The sequence below is a fragment of the Nymphalis io genome, chromosome 18 (genome assembly GCF_905147045.1).
Source record: "Nymphalis io chromosome 18, ilAglIoxx1.1, whole genome shotgun sequence".
Taxonomy (NCBI): Eukaryota; Metazoa; Arthropoda; class Insecta; order Lepidoptera; family Nymphalidae; genus Nymphalis; species Nymphalis io.
Window position 1 is genome coordinate 4827488 of NC_065905.1, and position 21644 is coordinate 4849131.

The 21644-nt window shown below is 33.6% G+C and overlaps 2 protein-coding genes across 6 annotated transcripts in view; one reads left to right on the forward strand and one right to left on the reverse strand.

Moving 5' to 3' along the window:
* LOC126775511 (uncharacterized) overlaps nucleotides 1–17216 on the forward strand; it is a 109766-nt gene extending 92550 nt beyond the window's left edge. The window contains exons 10-27 of one of the 4 annotated variants that reach the window (XM_050497493.1): nucleotides 986–1139; nucleotides 6519–6680; nucleotides 6973–7072; nucleotides 7162–7300; nucleotides 8214–8380; nucleotides 8469–8548; nucleotides 9084–9227; nucleotides 9519–9626; nucleotides 9708–11583; nucleotides 11652–11769; nucleotides 11857–12082; nucleotides 12420–12823; nucleotides 12932–13122; nucleotides 13941–14073; nucleotides 14980–15107; nucleotides 15268–15398; nucleotides 15682–15861; nucleotides 16434–17216. In XM_050497493.1, the coding sequence (XP_050353450.1) occupies nucleotides 986–1139; nucleotides 6519–6680; nucleotides 6973–7072; nucleotides 7162–7300; nucleotides 8214–8380; nucleotides 8469–8548; nucleotides 9084–9227; nucleotides 9519–9626; nucleotides 9708–11583; nucleotides 11652–11769; nucleotides 11857–12082; nucleotides 12420–12823; nucleotides 12932–13122; nucleotides 13941–14073; nucleotides 14980–15107; nucleotides 15268–15398; nucleotides 15682–15861; nucleotides 16434–16589 (4597 nt within the window). In that variant the 3' untranslated portion in view covers nucleotides 16590–17216. The remainder of the gene's footprint in view (nucleotides 1–985; nucleotides 1140–6518; nucleotides 6681–6972; nucleotides 7073–7161; nucleotides 7301–8213; nucleotides 8381–8468; nucleotides 8549–9083; nucleotides 9228–9518; nucleotides 9627–9707; nucleotides 11584–11651; nucleotides 11770–11856; nucleotides 12083–12419; nucleotides 12824–12931; nucleotides 13123–13940; nucleotides 14074–14979; nucleotides 15108–15267; nucleotides 15399–15681; nucleotides 15862–16433) is intronic. The other 3 variants (XM_050497495.1, XM_050497496.1, XM_050497497.1) reach the window with 3 other exon arrangements.
* LOC126775553 (histone deacetylase 3) overlaps nucleotides 1–21644 on the reverse strand; it is a 398376-nt gene that overhangs the window by 361626 nt on the left and 15106 nt on the right. The gene's annotated exons all lie outside the window — the stretch shown is intronic.

The window sequence follows — 21644 nt, forward strand, 5'->3', positions numbered from 1 at the left end:
ATGACATATAAGTCAGTCTTACCCTCAATGCGCACCGATCCATGTTTCACATCAAAATTAATTGAATTGTATCTTCAAATTATGCTAAATATTGAATGGATTTTATTCAATTTAACGGTAATCATGATCTGACCAATCAAAAGCTTTTTGAATAACCAATTAATTAACAATATTTAACAATGGCTGTTTATCTCAACCGTATCTAGTTATTCGAAATAAAAATATGTTTTTTGTTGATTTATTTTAACTGTAATATGTTATTAAATTGTTCAAATCAACGATTAACCGTTAAACGAGAATGCAGAAAATCAGGTAAGTTTTGGCACTTTTTACCGAGAACACGTTTTGATTATTTATTTGCGCTTTAAAATAAAATAATAAAAACTTTTTACGCTAACAACTGTCAAAAGCTTAGTTATGAATAGAGTTACACATTTGAATCCAATTTCGAGCAACACGAGCACTACTAAACAGCTATTGCTTGTGAAAACGTGTTAGAGGGAAACAGCCATTTTGATGAGTAATAAATTTAAAATGGCGGCGGCAGAAATTTGGAGGCTGTTCGCTTCGCAGTGACTAAACTTCGGGTAACATAAATTGATGTGAATGAAATTGTATCTTTTGTCATGAAATTGTTTATTTTTGTTTGTACCATTTCCTTTATTTCTCATCGATTGTTAGTTTCGGGAAGTATTTGAAAGTTTTCGAACAGCCTTCATTGTTTGAAACCGCCATTTTTTAATTTTTACGCTTATTATTTACTTTTAACGTGTTTTATATTGCAACTGTTCGAAAACTTTGCACAGTTCTATTTTTTTAACACTATTGTTTTATTTATTTTTCTATTTATATCTTATACTATTATTTTACCACTGATAGTTTTTTAATATTTAGCTTTGTGTAACTTAGTCTAATTTTCTCTATGACCAAATAATATGCATAATTGTTTCAGCCGTGTATTAAAAAGTACTTACTTTTTCAACAGATACATATTCACGATTGTAAGCTACTTGATTGGCGTTTTCATCTTCGCAACGATAGTGGGTCAAGTTGGTAACGTCATCACTAATAGAAACGCGAATAGGCTAGAGTTCGAGCGACTATTGGATGGAGCGAAGACTTATATGCGACATCATAAGGTAAAACAAAATCTTTTAAATTTAGAATGTAGTTAACTAATCAATTTCCTCGTAGGTCTTATTACAGTCTTACGTTAATTATCTTTTTTTATAATATATAGGTCGATGGCAGCATAGAAGATACATACATCTACATAATAGCAACTTTTCAGGAGATCACATTAAGTAAAAAATATTATTTCGAGATTTATATATCAATTAGCATGAAAATTTCCATTATTTAAAATAATATTTTTCATTTATTGTGTAACGGGTTTTATCGTTGTTTTCTGAAATAATGTAAATGTATTTTTAAAAGCCTCAACGTTAAAGAAGACATCTGCCTGATATCCGTTTATTCTTTGTAATCAGAATAGTGCTCATTCTAAAAAAATAAAATATATTATAATATAATAAATATTTTAATTAGAATGATATTTAAAGAAATCTAAGAGACATAAAAAAAGTATTTAACATTTTTAGACTAAAATTTTGTAGATGTCTTCATTCACTTTGCATTTAATTTCACTCTCTCAGTTAAACTCATTTAATTTTCAAAACCACTCCAATGTTTTGTTTTAATAATAATGCATATGTAATAATACAGTTTTATTTATTATTTATTCAATATATATAATAATAATAATTATATATTTTTGTTTATGGACAAAAAATCAAAACCATTTTTAAGTAAATTATACTAGATCAACTATCAAAGAAAATCTAATTTATATTAATTAATAAATAAAATATAATCCTAATATAAAAATACAAAAATGAATACAACTGTTTCTTAAAAGTATAATCAGCCTTGAACTTTAAAGAATATCAGGCTATTTTTAATCACTCAGTTAAGCGTTTTATTGGTAAAGAGCTCTGCCCGCGGTTCCACGCTTAAAGAAATCACTAAAAGCGGACTTATAGTATTTTACTAATAACAACATTTTTAGTTTTATTTTCGTGGGATATTAGATATTAGTATTTATTGGTTTTCGCCGCATCCAGATCTAGATAGGTCAACATACAATTGGCCATGAGAAAAACAGAATTCCCTTAAATCCATTCCGACATATTTTAATGTCTATCTCTGTACTTTATTTATTATAACTGCAAACGATACCTTCATAAGAAATTGTATCCTTTTAAAACTGAAAGGTAAATCTGTATTTAAAAAATAAGTACATATGATTAACTAACTATTTAAAAAACGAGTAATTATAAATTTAACAAAACAATGAGATGTACGCAAATAATGGATTATTTTAGAACTAATTTGATTGTCATATAAAAAGGTACACATATAATACCGTGGATGCTTTTTTATCTTTGCGATAAATTAACCGCGTACTCGCGTAACCGCTTATGCGCAAGAGTGTGTTAAGTGACTGATGTCTTTGTTTGATATTCAATCATCTGTGGATACTCCGAAGTAAAGGCGAACAAATTCAAAAGTCCGTTTCTACTGCGGCGTTTTTTCAAATCCGAGTGTAGATGTTTTCATTTACATACCAGTTGGTAGATATGTGATGAGTGGGTGGTACCTACCCAAACGAGTTTGTATAAAGTTCAAAAGAGATTAGCCAACTGAGCCAGACATATTATAGTGCACAAGCATATTTGCACTATCGTAATCCAATGGGACGACCAGTCGTCACGACCGGAAAGAGATAAGGCGCAGGACGAAAGGCTTTAGGTGCTTTCTGAGGGACGGGAGTGTACACGCTTCCAACTTCCAAACTCCGGGCTGCTTCTGGCGATCTTTGACATAAAAACTTTTTATCTATGCACTAGACCAAAGAAGTAGTCAATGTAACTTGTTTGATTATAAAAAATATACGTAATTCGAAACTTGTTGTTTCGACATCAGCGTATTTCATACCAAATCACTTAAAAGGTAAAACTTTTTCATTTTCATCACAATAACCCCATTTTTTTACAATGACTTGCATAGCCCTTATAGTAAATAGTAAATATACTTATGTAAATTATCAGTAATAGCAGCAATAAAAAAATAATAGTAATAAAAAAAGGAATAAAAAAATGGAATTATTTTCTTAAGTGCCATTACTTATTGTAATGACATTTATTTTTCTGTTTTGTTAATATGTTTATTGAAACAAAAACATAAGTTATAAACTTACTTAAAAAAACTTCCGCGTGAAGTGTGATCCTCCGAGTCTACTGGCAATATCATGACGGGATAAGTTGTGACACTTTTCCTCTACGTAAGTAGCTTTTTAGTAATAAGACGCGGGCTCTTTGCATTTAGGATTAATTTCAAAACAGCATTGTTATTTTGTGAGAACTATCTTTATATGTAATTTTTTAAATAAAGAAAAAGTACTTTTACGGTACATGATACGGTAATTTGATGCTTATAAGTTTTATATTAAACGTTCAAATTATTATAGTCAATGTCGCCTATGACTTTCTGACATATAATGACCGTGTCTACTGAAGCCTCGATAGGCAGTGAGCCTTTAAAGGCCAAATTGAAATGACTTCAATCAGCTTGGGGTCTTTCTTTTATAAGAATACTAATTCCATGTGTGAAGTAATTAAAAACTGTAGCATTTTAATAGCGTGAATATGAACAAAGAACAGGCTATCTGGAACATATAATGTCCTCCAGACCGATTTCGGCCACGGCGGCTAATCTCAAGACAGATTAGCCAACAATATTTATATTTCAATATATATATCTCATTCGTTTTAAATAAAGCAATTAACCATCATACCCTTAGTTGTATATTATGTTCCATAATCATATCATTATCCATATCCATTGTTTCAAATCGTAAAGTTCATTACTATATTTTTGTTCTATTCCATTAAAAGGCTTAAAAAAATAAAAAATCAAGCGTTTAGCATTACGTGCGTTCTATTTTATGGTAGTAAACATCACTTGACACTGTTTTACACTAGCTTATTTCACCTACCTCTTTTCTTGCAAATTTTTCAATTGGCAGTTAGGCTCTTTCTAAAGGAGCTTAAATTATTCGTAATGCCAAGTTCCTTACATTGCAATAAAATCTTCCTGGTTCCTTACATTGCAATAAAATTTCATGATGGCCCAGTGGTTAGAATGCGTCAATCAATTGCGGGTTCAAATCTAGACTAGCACCACTGAATTTGTGATAATATTCATCTCGTGGTGAAGGAAATCATCTTGAGTAAACTTAAATATTTCTAATTTCACTGAAATTCTACCACATCTGTTAGGTACAGTACGACCCGCATTGGAGCAGCATGGTGGAATAAGTTCTAATCCCTCTTTTCAAAGCGAGAGGCCTTGTCCCAGTAATGGGCATTTCCAGGCTGTTACTTTACTTTGTCCATGTTTTATTAAAAAAATAAAAAGCCGGGATGGCCCAGTGGTAAGAACGCGGAATCTTAACCGATGATCGTGGGTTCAAGCCGGAGCAAACACCGCTGAATTTTCATGTGCTTAATTTGTAATTATAATTCATCTCGTGCTTTACGGTGAAGGAAAACATCGTGAGGAAACCTGCATGTGTCTAATTTCACTGAAATTCTGCCACATGTGTATTCTACCAACCTGCACTGGAGCAGCGTGGTGGAATAAGCTCCAGAACCTTCTTAAAAAGGGAGAGGAGGCCTTAGCCCAGCAGTGGGACATTCACAGGCTGTTACGATACGATGTTTTATTTAAAATGCCTTCAAAGCTTAGTATTAAACTAGGATATATAATTATTTATTAGTATGAATCAACCTTACCCTGCAAAAGAGTATTTAAATAGTTTTCATCAAAAATAGCCAACATTATGAAGTTGCATTAACAAATCCGGTTTCCTTTGTTTGAATTTTCTAGAACTTTAACCACCACTTTACCCCAAACGTAAAAGCAATAAGTGAAATAAACTGGTATCAAAGCTATTTGAGTCAGAGTAGTTAAAAACGTAAATACCAAACTAAAGCATAATTAAACTTGAACATAATTGGTTAAACAATACTGTATCAATGGATGCTACATCTTCTTCTTTCTTATGTCTCTCTTAAAATCAGTGATTACTTCCCACCAAACATCTTTTATAAATTAAGCTATACAACAATTTGACGTTACTTCAAAGTTAGAAAATAATTTTGTTCATCAACCAAAGTTGTAAATCATCAGTTTCATTTGTCATTATCATGTAAACATGTACCTTTTTATATGGATCGAATGAAAGATTAATTAATTTATTATTATATACGAAAGCTAACGAATTGATTACATAGCTTTTGTCAATGGTATTTTCACAATTCATTAAATTGATTGGCTTTCCCTTATAATGCGCCATCGCGCAAATTAAGCACTTCACCGTGTACCGAATCCATATACGTAAGTACATAATGGATTGCATGTATCACTTACGGGAAAGTTATATCATGCTGAAAATATTTGTATTAAATGTAAAGAGTATAGCGAACATTCTTATCATTACATTATGTCATTTATCATTTAATTAAACCTGATAAATTATAAAAATGTATATAAATATAATGAATGTAGTGATAATAAGAACTTAGTGAAAAAAATTGTAACCGTTTTACTAGACTTCCAAGTCATGTCTTATTGCAAGCCTGGGTAGGTACCACCCATTCTTACAAAGAGTAACACTTAGATATTCTACTGTTAAACAGCATTGTTGTGTTCCGATTCGAAAGGTGCTAATGTTATTCCATATATATCACATCTCCGTAATTGAAACCGTGAGTATTTTTCATCTAAATAAGTAATACAATTTTTCTTATATTCCATTAAAAGGTTTCAAGTAATTACAGGCACAAGAGACATAACGTCTCAATTCCCAAGGTCAGTGGCGAATAGGAGATGTAAGGAATGGTTTATATTTCTTAAGGCACCAATGTCTATGGGCATTACTAACAGCCTATTAATGTCCCACTGCTGGGCTAAGGCCTCCTCTCCCTTTTGAAAAGAAGGTTTGGAGCTTATTCCACCACGCTGCTCCAATGCGGGTTTGTAGAATACACATGTGGTACATATTACACACATGCAGGTTTTCTCACGATGTTTTTCTTCACCGCCAAGCACGAGATGAATTATAAACACAAATTAAGTACATGAAAATTCATTGGTGCTTGCCCGGGTTTGAACCCACGATCATCGGTAAAGACTCACGCGTTCTAACCACTAGGCCATCTCGGTTTTTTTTCCAGGCTGTTACTTTACTTTGTCCATGTTTTATTTAAAATGCCTTCAAAGCCTAATATTAAACTAGGATATAAAATAAATTATAAGTATGAATCACCCTTACCCTACAAAAAAGTAATTAAATAGTATTTATTTATGGGCATTGATGACCACTTATCATCAGGTGACCCATCTGCCTGTCCACCCACTTATATTATAATAAAATTTATACATTATTGCTGCAGGTTCCAGGAGGTATGAAGCGTCGAGTACTTCGATGGTATGACTACTCATGGTCTCGTGGAAGAATTCAGGGCGGTGGCGATATAAACACTGCATTGGGTCTGTTACCAGATAAACTGAAGACCGAACTGGCTTTACATGTTAATTTAAGCGTTTTAAAAAAGGTAAGTAGAACTGTTGCAAAGTAAAATATATTTTCTTTCAATTAATTATTTTATTATCTATATAAAATAAATACCACTTCATTGCGAGATATTTCGGATCGATTGACTTGAAATTTATCACAGTTACTCTTCCCCGACGTAGACGCTCACGATAAAATCTCTTCATCTGGTTAATCAAAATCCAATAAAAATATACTCCATTCAAGCATGCTCTTACGAGCACTTTTAACATAGACCTTTTACAAGATTAAATTAAATTCACCCAAAAAAACACCAAACCATTTCATTTCAGGTGACAATATTTCAAGAATGTCAACCAGAATTTCTTCACGATTTGGTTTTAAAAATGAAGGCCTATATATTTACGCCCGGTGATTCGATTTGTAGAAAAGGTAAAAAAATAATACTATTAAAATATAAATAAGAAATAAACGCTTTCGTAAGAAATAAAGTTATAACGCAATTATCATTTTCTTTTCAGGCGAAGTAGCGAGAGAAATGTTTATAATAGCAGACGGTATACTAGAAGTAATATCAGAGACTGGAAGAGTTTTAACTACAATGAAAGCAGGCGATTTCTTTGGAGAAATAGGAATTTTAAACCTCGATGGTCTAAACAAGTTAGTTTTCTATTAACGTATATTTTGTATTCAGTTATATTTTTAAAATTGTACTTTATTGCCTTATTTATATTTGGTTACTTATTACATATATAATAGGTTATTTGCACTTAAATTTATTATTTCGTTAAAACAATAAAAAACTCTTTGATATCTCTGACGATAGGGAGGGAGGGGAGGGGGACCCCATAAATACATTGAAGTACTTTAACATAAAAGATTTAATGTATATTGATACCCATCTTTTATGTGGGATTTTGTTTGCTCTAAAATTCCAAATAGCTTAATATTACTTGATCAATACACAGTATCAATATAAAGTTTTCATATTTATCATCTTCTTTCTCGTGGACTTGTTTGTGGACTTTGGTAAATGGCGAGGTTTTTCTTCTACCACCTTTAGCTTCTCTACTAAATTTTCTTATTTGAACACTGCACGTTCTTGATGCCGTTTTTGATTGTTTTAAGTGTGCTTAAAGAAACAAGCCATTTTTTCTAAAGAAATCAGTCAATGACGTGTTGTTGTTAAAAATGTACACACATCAAAATATGATATTAAAGCGTCGAGTTTTTAAATATTTAACGTGCTAGAAACCACTACAGCATCACCCGAATTGTTGCCAACTGACTTATGATGATATACTATTTCGATACGTGTATTTTTGAAATGTTATAATTATTATAGTCAATGTCGTATGTCGCTTTATGATATTTCACGATCGTTTTCTTCGATGAGTTTCGAGTTTATTCTTACAGAATAAATAACTGTGCTCGTGTTTTTGAGTTTATATTTCTTGTTTTTTTTATGTTTTGTTTAGAAATATATATACATTTTTTTAAGAAAATTTATCATCAAACGCAACAACATCAGGTTTTCTTGTACTTGTAATTTAATTATTTTTTGTTTTTCCAGGCGCACAGCGGATGTAAGATCTGTCGGATATTCTGAACTTTTCTCTCTTTCACGTGAAGATGTTTTAGCAGCGATGAAAGATTATCCTGAAGCTCAAGATATTTTACAGACTTTAGGCAGGAAACGTTTACAAGAAGCGAAAAGCATGTCGAGGCAAAAAGTTAAAAGTATTAGTCGAAAATTTTAATTAATGTAGTTTAATTTCTTTTTTTAAATAATGGAAATGTTGTTAATTAATGTTGTTATCTATTCAAGGTGAAATAAGTCCAGATAAATCAGCTGGGGACGGAAGTGCTCCTAAAAGAATAGTCCACAAATTACGTACTGATGTAAAGGTTATTATCCTAATTATTTCCTTAGCTAATGTGGGTAACGTTTACGAAAATTGCTTATTTATTTTTAATAAATTGACTTAATTGTTTTTTTTATATTTATGTCTTTTTGGGTTTTTATCAAAAAAATTAGAAAGAAAACATCTAACAATCGCATTGCAAGTTTTTTTTTTTTTTTATAGAATAGGAAGGCGGACGAGCATATGGGCCACCTGATGGTAAGTGGTCACCAACGCTCTTAGACATTGGCATTGTAAGAAATGTCAACCATCGCTTACATATCCAATGCGCCACCAACCTTGGGAACTAAGATTTTATGTCCCTTGTGCCTGTAATTACACTGGCTCACTCACCCTTCAAACCGGAACACAACAATATCAAGTATTGCTGTTTTGCGGTAGAATATCTGATGAGTGGGTGGTACCTACCCAGACGAGCTTGCACAAAGCCCTACCACCAGTAGTAGTGTATAATAATATTATACGTGTTCGAAACAAACATTATTTAGTAGTTTTAAACTACGTCATTAACTCAACAGGGAATAAGGAACGCGATTCGAAGCAGGTCACGTGTGGGTCGACGCTCCGGCGAGTCAATGGAGCTGCAAGCGCTCGCTGCTGAGCCCAAGCTGCGCCGCATGCCGCGCGTTGAGAGCGATGACTCACAGCCACAGCACCAAGATGTATGCATATACTCTTATTTATTTATTACATTATATTGGATAATCCCACTTACTGTAAATACAGGAAAATTAAAAATAAGGAAAGACGCTACTGCATCTTTAGTGTTACTAAATAAGTCGTAAAGTAGCTTGAAGTTTTTTTAAAATCATGAATATTTTTCAAGAAATACAAAAATTTTTATAAACTTTATTATTACTTAACTAACTATAAAAATACATCTTTAATAAAGGTAATTTGGTATTTTTTGGTTTGTTTTTTTTAGTCATCATCTTTCAGTATTATTATTTTAGGACAACGATGAAACGACTTCTGGGAGCAAAGATGGTGAAAAAGTTATTTCACCTATTGGAGCTGGCTTGCCATTACTATCGCGGTTAAAACTATTAAAAGAAAAACAGGTAAAAAAACGTGAAATTACCAACTAATAACTAAGCCTGACTATTAGATATGTTATTCACAAATATTTTAATTTTAAACAGGATCGAGAAGAAAAAGTTGCAAAACAGAGACTTTCAACATCTTCAGTGATATTATCACCTCCTCCCACTCACCCATTGCCTTCGACTAGTTCAGCGCCGCCTGATGGAGAACCAGAAGTTATAGGAGCTGGACTCCCTTTACTGCAAAGACTTTTATTACTTAAAGCTAAAGAAGAAAGAGAAAAAAATCAGTTAACACCTACAGTCAGTAACCAACCCTCTAGCTCTGAAACTATTAGCCCTAGTTCAATAAAAAGCCCCTTAAGTCCAACTGTAAAAAATCTTAGCCCGATGCGAAAAGGCTCCGAATCTAGTTCACCCGGTAAACTACAGAGTCCAACAACTAAAACATCAAGGAAAAATTCTTCGGGCTCGAGTGACGGTGTTTCAAAGCCTAAAGTAAGTTTTCGAGATAAAATATTACAAGTAAAAAGTGATGGAACTGCAGTTTGCCAGCCACTCACAAAAGGAATCGCTGAAAAACCAGCAGCAGTAGTAGAACCTACACCAAAAACAGAAGGGAATTTAATATCAATACCCCATTCTGTTGTAAGTAAAATAAAGTCACCAGCTAAGTCTGTCGGGTCTAGTTTTCGAGAAAAATTAAAAATATTACAGGGTGGAGGGTCGTCTAAAGAAAGTGATACTTCTTCAACAGAGAAATGTAAAACGCCAGTTAACGAAAAATCGGCTTTAGAAGTACCTCCCATTCAGACTAAGGAGAGCCGGGAGGAGCCAAAGACTAAAAAGCCTTGGACTAAACTCAAAAAGGCCGCCATTTTGGGTGACTCAAAAAGTAAACCTAGCTTAGAAGATAAAAGTGAATCTCCAAATATTTCTAAAGATTCAGTAGAAGGAAATTTACCAGAACCAAACATAAGTATTTGTGTGCCAAAAATTAATACTGCGCAACTAGTTAAGATAGATAATGCTAAAACGGAAATTAAAAATGACAATCTTACACAAGATAAATCAAAAACTTGCTTGCCAACTCCTTCAGAACCCGTCCAAGAAGAGTCCTTAGATTTATTGACATTGTCACCCAAAAAAAGTTTTTTATCAAATGATAAAATAGCTAACATAAAATCATCATTATCAAAAGATAAAAAATATAAATCTATTGATGATCTTTCACCAGAATATGGTGGACTTCCATTTGTAAAAAAGCTCAAAATACTCAATGAACGACAGAAGTTAGCGGAACTTGAAAAAGTTATTAAATTTAGAAGTTCAAGTTTAGACTGTGCGAGTTCATCAGAAGATTTACTATGTGATACCCTTACAAGAAGCCATTCTGAGGGTAGTACAATGGATAAAAGGAAATTTAAACGAAAATCTATAGATTCAGTTGAAAGCCACGGGTCTAACGAAACTCTCGAAAGAAGAACACTAAAATCTATATTAAAAAAATTGTCAGAAGATGTAACGCCTGCAGAAAGTCCTGAAAAAAGCAGGGAATTAAAAAAACTAATTCGAGCACCCACGGTGGAAGGATACGCTATGAGACATTCAAAATTCGCTAAAAGTGTAACATTTCATCGACATACCTTACCATCACCACCCGCAAGTATTCCGGTGGATGATTCCGATGATGTATTTGAATTACCAGCTCCAACTGTACCTTTACCACAAAAAACACCCTCAGATATAAATGTACCAAAATCCTTAGAAACACCTTCACCTCAAGTAAGCAAGCCATCAATATTAAATACTGAAAATATCCAACCAAACCTCAAACATGACTTTAAGCTACAATCTAATTTTGAACCTGTCTACGACTACAAATCTCTACGACCTGAAGAAATAAGAGTACCATCAGACAAACCCAAACTGTCACTAATATCAGCGGTAGCAAATCAACGAAAATTATTAAGAGGTAAATTTACTGTGTCTACAATTTTTATAATTTCAAAACATAGTTATTGATACTTCGTTTGATTGTAGATCGTTTTATTTTTCCAGGATCAATTGAAGACCAAGAATATTTTGGAGAAGTACTCTTTGGTATTAAGAAAGTAATTCAAAGGCATTTGTATGACGTCCAAGGAAAATTTCAAGAAAGGTTCTATATAAATTTTGTTTTTTTTATAAATAGAATATGTTCAATATAGTTTGTTATAAACATAATAATATTTTTTTTATTTCACAGATTTGATACGTTAGAAAATGAAGTTCGTAAGCGTGATGAAATTATAAGCCAACTGCAAAATCGAATACAAGAGCTGGAAAGGTTAGGTTTACCTGGAGTACAACCAAACACTGCAAGTACTGAACATGCAGTGCAATTCCAAAGACGCGATGACTTCAAATTATTAGGGCAGTCAAAAAATAGTTCTGGCAGTGATGAAATATCGGGAATGGATGAAGGTTTCATGGTATGTACGTTTTATTTAAATATTAACTTAATCTTAAATTGTTTTTTGTATATTCTATACTTGACCAGTAAATAATATGATAATACATAGTAAAATAATAATGATTTTTCTTCTCCCCATTTAACGACAACTCCCAAAAACGCAAAAAATGCGTGGTCTATTCAGTGTCGTTATATAGAGTTAACATTGTAATTGTAATAATAAATAAAAACATTTTTTCACCTTATATATCTTAAAATATGATTAAAAACTATGTTTCACAATAATTAAAACTCAATATAAATTGTTTATATAATTGTATAATTTCGTATTAATTAAAATGTATAAACATTTCTAGAGAGGCGATTCACTAGACACAGTTTTCACCACTTCCCCGCCTGAAATAAGCACTACAGAAGTTACAACAACTGATAGAAGAATATCATCAACACCGAACCTAAGAGACACACACTCCAGCGACGTTTTATCAGAAGAGAAATTGACAGAAATGACAGAAGGAATAGAACTCTCCAAACTGACGTATTCCGAACTACAATCGTTAGCTGAATCACTGTCTAAAAAAACTGCTAAAACATCTTCTAGTAAAGAAGATTGGTCTGTCAGTAAGTCTAAGAGATTAGACTTAAATTTAGATGGTAAAGCTGGAACATATTCGAGAAAACGAGCTGAAAAGATAAGACAAAGAAAATCGTGGGAAGATCAAAACTACCAAGAGACAATGGAGCTACAAGATTTAACAAGGTAAGTTGTTATCAGTAAAGTAATATTTTAACTACTTAGGTTACTTACATTGAAACGATTAACATTTATATTCATTTTAAATTAAATCATGTTTATTTTATCGTGAAGGCCAATATCTCCGCACATGACGTCAGAAGATCGATCACTGCTCAGTCCCGAACAGTCAAGCCTCCGTATGAGTAGACGAGGAATACGCCCCTTTCAATTTTTAGGCACTCACCTTGACAACACAAAAACGAAGATAAAGAAAACATTATCAGTTGACACTGGAATGCATCATACGGGAAGGAAAGACAGAAGTGAGTTTAACAGAATCAAATACCTATCAGTACACTAATGGAAACTAATACTATATGATAAACTAATTTATATATATATATATATATATATATATATATATATATATATAAAACTATAAAGGACTGAAGTACTATAGTAGTGGACTATTCCTATATAATATTCTATTCTATATATATATATATATAGAATAGAATATTATATAGGAATATTATATAATAGGAAGGCGGATGAGCATATGGGCCACCTGATGGTGGCCACCGACGCCCATAGACATTGGCATTGTAAGAAATGTTAACCATCGCTTACATCACTAATGAGTCACCAACTAAGATGTTATATATCCCTTGTGCCTGTAATTACACTGGCTCACTCACCCTTCAAACCGGAACACAACAATACCAAGTACTGCTGTTTTGCGGTAAAATATCTGATGAGTGGGTGGTACCTATCCAGACGAGCTCTACCACCAGTATTATTCTAGTCTAGTGTATTCATAATATTAGTCTAAACATATTATCTGTGTATCGCTATCTGTGTTCGAATCCAGAATTTGCGTAGTTTATTGTTAACCTCAATCTATATATGTTATATATAACAATTCTACTATATGCAGGTACATATATCCCTTTATGAACCAACGAAGTGAATTAAGTTACAAAATTGTCTTAAGGAGAGAGAAAGTCTTTGCTTAGTAGTAGTATATTTATGGGCTGTGAATTTCATGTCAGAATTTATTACTTTAATCAAAAGCCTCTTCCATTTGATCTGTTGTAATTTACTTTTCACCCTCTTTATTTAATGTAAATTGATCAAACAGAACCACTGTCGCAACGGTCACAGCGCAAGTTCAGCCTGGGGTCCTTCTTCGGTTACAACCGCGGCGCCGCTGCGAAGATGAATTGTAGTGATGTGGTTGTGGATATCGATAGCGACTACAGCTGGAGCGATTGGTAAACATAATCTCTCCTCATTTTATCTAAGAGTTAAAAGAGAGTTACGCAATATTTATATATGGCTACTAAATATATAAGCAAACACTTTTAAAATATCCTATTAGTTACCAGATCATATATAAAACTAAATATTTATAAATTTAATTTAAAATATTAAGTGTTGTTGTCAAATAAATCATAATCTTGTTTAAGCTGGTCCGAAATAAGACACCGTTGTCAATATAATGTTATTTATTCTCCGATATAATCTTATTCCAAAAATAATTCATTTCTTAGATCGTCCATTTTTTTTAAAACCGCTACCATGACAGTTGTCTTCTTCCATAATGACAGTTAATGGCCAGATGTAATTTTATAACAAGTTATATTCAACTGACCGATACGGCCATCAATAAAGTGCTAACATTCGGCCTTTCCTGGCATTTTCACGTCTCTTGAAATTATAATATATAAAAAGAAAACAAAAAAAACATTACTTAGTAATATGCTACTGATTTACAAATATTATTATTATTACAAATTTATTGAAAATTAATAGAACAATAACAACAATTAACAATATTCATAGGTATACCTTCTACATATCCACAGCTGGTATACAAGTTGAAGCCCCTTCATGTCTTCAACTTACTAATCATTATAACACTTAATTTTACCATTGTGGCCTCTACCCATATTTCTGTGGTTGGTTTAAACTTTTAGTAGGGTGTCTAGGTGTTCACCGAAATAAAGTTATCCCAGTGGAATCCCACTTCTGACCTTTAAGCTGGTCCGAAATATAATGTTATTTATTCTCCAATATATAGGCCCAATAAAGCTAACACTTGTTAAACAATTTATTAATAGTCTATTTTGCATTAAGTACGAGAAGTATAGTAAAATATTATTAAATGTAAATTTCAGTAGTTCAACCTCATCAAGTAGTGATTCGGAGTCAATTCCTCGTACGCCAGTTTTTGAAGAGTTCATTGAAAGCAACTCAAGAAGGTCACGCGGCTTTTCTAATCAAGGCCAAGAATCGCCAATCAGAGGTAAGCGATTTTTTAACTAGATCTTTACGATAAAAATTCTAATAATAAAGAAATATTTCTTACAAAGAAAAATTAAATAAAAATTATCAATCAAATAATATATATAATAAAAAAAAATCGGCTTTTTTTGGAAATACAATTTTTTTTTCTTATTTGCTAGCCTACGCTGGAAGTGGTAGCCATTGGGAAGTAATGATGCTTGCGGATGAGCTGGAAAAGAGGGAGAGAGAGAAGGAAAGGGATGAGAATAAAAGACTACAGTACCCCACGGGCTTAAGAGATTTGGAAGAGGTGAGCGATAGAGTTATGGAAATAGTTATAAAAAATAGCGATGGCTATAAAAAGGGCCTCAATCAACACATACAGTAACTATGTATTATTTAAATAACGCAGACATTTTTTATATTATTTTGTTTGATTCTTTCGTTTCATAAAAACAAAATATGAAATTTCTTCTAATCGCAAAAGAGTGACTCCAGTTTTCATAAGCAAGTACCTCTGTGTAAATTGTTTAGTGTCAATACCAATGTGCTCAACTTACTGCTACGATTTAAGTATATGAATGTATTTTCAGGAATCCGACACCCCACATCGAGAAGACAGCCCAGACGATCTGTCCAACATGGAAGACTCAAATTCAACGACCCAACTACTGTCTCAATCTATAAGCGAGGCGTCGCACAAGTCAATGGAAACTTCCTTCACGGAGAGTTGCACGGGGAGACCACATCGAGTTGGATCTGTTGGAGAACAAGTAAAAATATAAATACACATACTCATACTATTATATATCATACCTTTTAAGTTTATTTCTGAAAATACATTTAAAAAGAAATACTAAGACACGTAGAGCTATTTATATATTATACTCGTAATAAATAAAAAATATAACGTGTAAAGGATACGCGTATCGAATTAGTCAATATTAAACATTTCACGAGTGACATGCAAACTGCGAAGTAGGTTCTTAGCAATTTCGAATCAGCAATACCGAGTTTTTATATATTTTTTTGGAAACAAACGTCCTCAAAAACATCAACTAAAACATCTTGGTTCATATGTAAATTTATTTTCATAAAAAAGAATAACAGCTATTCCTGTTGTCAATAAATTATCAATGTTACTATTTCCCCTCCACTTAAGCTCATAAGGCATATGTTATGAATGAATGCGGTAATAGTCGGCGAGGCAAGAATCCAACATAATGTTCCACTGAACTTTAATTTGCGCTTGTATTATCATTACTTTATTATCAATCTGAATTATTTTGCAAATCGAGTACGAATAGCCAAATGTTATTATAGTTTTAAAATATTTACCTTCCAGGTAAGACCGACGTCGTCCCTTCTACAATCAAGGGGGCTCATCCTACGAGCGGCAAGCTTGGACCGAGAAAGAACGACTACTTCTCACTCTAGAAGGTTCGGCGGCTCCCTCAAGAGTTCCAGCACGGACTCACATAAGAGTCTCAAAAGACTCTGATCCGCTTTCCAACACGGCCCAACGAGGACCAAAATTATAAATAAACCTAAATTTAACATTAAAAAGAAATATTATGCATGTAAAAATAAAACAGAAAATCATAAAAAATATAATTTAGGAAGCTCTTTATTAAAACAAAATATTACTTTTAATGACCTCAACGTTGCAAATAATACATTAAACTCTTGTCATAGCAATCATATGATCGATATGTTCCCAAACGTATTGATTGAAAATTTAGATATGGATTTTGTAAGTAACGGACGAGAGAATAGTAATCGACTTCGCGACGACCAACCTATTGTTGGCAGTCAATTATTAATAGTCGTTATAATTACGAACGATTTACGTTTTGTCATATTTTATTTTATTATACAAGTATAAAGATTCAGTTCTTCGGCATATATTAATAAGCTAAACTAACAAATAAAACAATCGAATCGCAGCATTTTAAGTAAACAGCAAAATTAAAAGCGAGTTTAATTCTAAAGTTTTAATGCATATTAAAAAGATTTTTATATAAACACTGAAAGCGTTGCAAAATAAGATGTTGAGCGCTGATTTAAAAACACAAATACATTTAAATCAAATTAAAATTACAAATTACAATTGACAAAATTAATGTCCTTAGAGCAATGATTTAAATTTTGATGATTGCAACAAATAGTTTAAAAATCTATTTAAGCCTCTTTTTACCTATTTTGTTATTGTCTATGGAATAGATAATTTCATTAGTTGTACCAAATGTATAATAAATTCTTAGTTGCAAAAAGAACCTGTTAAAATAACCTCAACTATAAACATTACTTTACGACTACAAAGTAAATTTTATTAAAATAATGATAACGATTATTTAAATAGTGTCAGGCATAAGAAGATTTTTTAGGTGTTTTAAAAATATAATTCGAATCCATTTATACTTTGCCATGAAAAATAATATATGTACATTATTCATAAATGTAGCTAGATTACATGAAAAATATATAATATTATATAAAAAATTATAGGCATATAAACCTAGTGCCAAAATATTTTATTGATATATAAGTAAATATTTAATATAGACTTTAAAAAGCACCTTTATCGTATTAGGCTAGGCTAGGTACCTTCAAGGTATTCAAAAATGAAAAAGTTTTAAGTATAATTAAATTTATATATAAAACTCTGATGCGATTTATTTTTATTTTAGTTCATTTATTTTTTTATTCATAGAATAAATTATTTTATTCCGAATTTACGTGTTGTTCCTAAGAAGCGAATTTTTTAAAAGAATGAAAATGCACTTAACAATAGAATAATTATTATTTGCATAAAAAAATATAGTGTACCTAGTACCTACCTTATAAAATTTATATCTAGGTTATTTGTAACTATTCGTGCAGGTTATTGTAAGAAAGAGAGAATATATAACATTTTGAAACCATGAAAATGAAACTTTTTTAAATTACCGTATAAATCTCTCTTATACTGACGATAATCTACTATCGAATTAACTGTAGCACAAGAATAAATATTAAGTATGTAAAACTTATAATAATAGACATTTTAACAAATTTTAATTATATTAATTTTAGATTATAGTGATGAGCTTTCTAACAAAAGCCAATAGATTGTAGGTATTGTAGTTTATTTAAATGTATTATTCATTTAGCCTATGATCGTTCATGGTAAAATATTAATTAAATAAAAAAACTTTAAAGCATTTTTGTGATTTTATTCTATGGCCAACTTTACATTTATTTAAAAAAAAAATAACACTTGTTTTGAAAGAACCATATTTTTATCTGATGTCGTTTGTTAAGTCTAGATTTGAACAAATTGAAATAAAATCGTGAACTACCACTGTGGATATTAGGAATGTTCCAATGTCTGGTTCTGAAAGCAAAGAAGGTCTCTTCGAACTCACGAAAACCATTGGTATATTAACGTCCCTATCCAGGACTTCGACATTCGAGATGAGTTTCACATGAAGCTGAAGGATAAGCCAACTGACCTGTCCTATCGTTGTCGATTTTACCTCAACTCTTAAGAGAGAAAACTATAAAAGCTACAAGAACATAAAACAAATTGAATATTCGCTAACGTTTGAATACTACTAGTCTCAAACTGGAGGAACCAGCTGCTAACCAGTGCTACCGTGACGTTCATGCCTTCGGTAAGGTATATTTGAAACGCAACACCAATGAACCTCGACAGCGTGTTAGCTGTGAAGAAGATATGGAAAATCTCAAGAAATGTATATGACTATTTTATTCTCTGTTGTTTTTAGCTTTAGTATTCCTTTATTTACTGGTGGTAGGGCTTTGTGCACTGGTGGTAGGGCTTTGTGCAAGCTCATCTGGGTAGGTACCACCCACTCATCAGATATTCTACCGCAAAACAGCAATACTTGATATTGTTGTGTTCCGGTTTGAAGGGTGAGTGAGCCAGTGTAATTACAGGCACAAGGGACATAAAATCTTAGTTCCCAAGGTTGGTGGCGCATTGGATATGTAAGCGATGGTTGACATTTCTTACAATGCTAATGTCTAAGAGCGTTGGTGACCACTTACCATCAGGTGGCCCATATGCTCGTCCGCCTTCCTATTCTATAAAAAAAAAAAATAATAACAATAGTTTCACCGTATGCATCATAGCCTTTAAAAATGGGTACTATATTGATTAAATTAAAAATTTGCATCGTATATTTATATTTTTAAATCTATGTAACATACACAAAACAAAATTTTTTACTCAAAAATTATGCCTGCGAAATGCTACATACAAACAAATATACTTTACATCATACAACAAATATTTGTATATAACAAATATAACAAGCAATTTTCTAAAACAGAAACGTGGCCATGTATATTACCCATTCTGTGTACCATATGGTTCTCGAATATTACCCTCCCATAAGCTTTTTTCTAAAAACTTAATTAATCCATTCATATTCAAACTGATATTGCCGAATCTGTTTTATGTTAAGTATACGGGGAATTTTTTTGTCTCTATTATCAAATACGAACAAATTCTTAAATATTCTGCAACAAAATATTCCTAGTCTAAAATGCAATTTACCAGTTTTATTACCAATCATCGTCGAAACTGGGATAAGCTGGAACTGTTGGTTGCAATTCATCACCATTTACCCATTTTGGGCGGTCACAATATTTTTACTAACAATTATACACAAAACGAGTGTCGTCTATTACTAACAAAATCTGGTTATCTCAGTCGAAGAACCGAAAATATCTCATGCAAAGTCTTGTGATCACTCTGAATAACGATACGGTTGATATAAGGTATGTCCCAAATATAGTATTAATATATAATAGGGTATAAATAGTATGTCCCAAAAAAGAACTTTAAATGATGTCATAATAATGTTGTTTTTCTGGATTCGTCGCTGACCGTCGTAGCGTGCGGACGTGTTCGTTATCTCGAGCGAATGTTGTCAAGCAAGTTACGAATAATAACTGAAGCGAAACATCATGGCCTTGGCTGCGTTATCTATGCGTTGTGGATGTTTTTACGACTACTTTGGCTTTCTTTAAGGGTTTTTGTTGTTTCTTATGTGAAATATTCTGAACTCGGCTATGCAAATGGATTGTTGTTTCGTCTTGAGATTGGTTATGTTGGTTTTCACTGTTGTTTGTTGATTTGTTTTTGTTGTTCAATTATTTTTCATTTTTAAATTTTATATAGGGTATTTTTCTTTTCTTTTGTTTCATTTGATTGTTCGTTGTTTTTTTTTTTTGTTCTGATGGACGTCGACACGGAGCTGTCGTCGTCCGACGCAAATGTTGGGCGTAAACGCCCACTTGTGGGCCTCGCGCTCTTTGATTCCGGTTCGGATATGGAGACCGAAGTCAGATCGGTGGCGGAACGTAGCAGTGGTAGCCGGGGAAAGGTCACTTCCAAGGGACGCGGAACTGGCCTCGCTCGCGCCAAAGCCAAGCTTAAGGCAAAGGCCATCGAGGCTAGCGAGGAGGCGTTTGAGCGCTCCTTGAGAAGTCGGGCTTTCCGTAAGGAGACGGCTGTGATCGCGCTTGACTCGGAGGAATCTTCTTCCTCGGAGGTCCATAGGGAAGATCCCCTAAAATTGGGTGCAGAGGAGCTGCGTGCATAGGCTGGTCGCAATGCAGCACAAGCTCAAAGAATCTACATCTTGGCTCCAGTCCATTGTAGATGTTCTGGCATCAAGGACCGAAGCGGAAGAGAAGCACACGCTTCGCGCTGATAATGACCGCCTGCGCAAGGAGGTGGACAGCCTCAAGGCTGAGTTAAAAGCCCACCGCCGTGAGTTTGCGGAAATGCGGACCACGGTGGCAGTGGCAAATGAGGCGTCCACCAACACTATGCGGGACACACAGGCTTTGGAGGAATTTAAGGCCTCTATAATGTCGTCGGTAGGCGTTATGATTAACGCTCAAATGGAAGGCGTTCAAGACCGTCTCCTTCCAGCGAAAGTGCTCCGTCCCCCTCTGGCCGCGGACAAGAAACAGGCTGTAGTGCAGAAAACTGCACCTACATACGCGCAAGTGGTCCATCCGACCCCACCGCCGAAACCCGCACATGCGCCAAAACGGGTGCCTGCAATCGAGTCAGTCCCACTGGCACCGACTACGTGCCCATCAGCCACCCCGACCACGTCGGAGTCCAAACCATGGGAGGCCCAGGAGACATCATGGTCCACCGTGGTTAAAAAGGGGAGAAAAGGGGAAAAAGGCTTCCCCCTCGGCCGCAGCGTCCGCCACAGTACCATCAACAGTGGCGAAGGCTCCGCTGGTGGCCAAACCGAGGCTGGGTGCTCCTCGCAGGGCTGCAGTAATAGTCACTCTGCAGCCGGATGCGCAGGAGAAGGACGTTACATACGCTCACATCCTGGAGCGCGCGGATCAGGTCGTTAAGCTTCAGGATATTGGAATCTGTGGCGGCTTTAGGGTCCGACGATCGGCGACGGGAGCCAGACTCCTCGAGCTGCCGAAAGCACAGGCGGAGCAGGCGGATAAGCTTGCTGAGAAGCTCCGCACGGTGCTGGATGGAGTCGCAAGCGTCGTTTGACCTGTA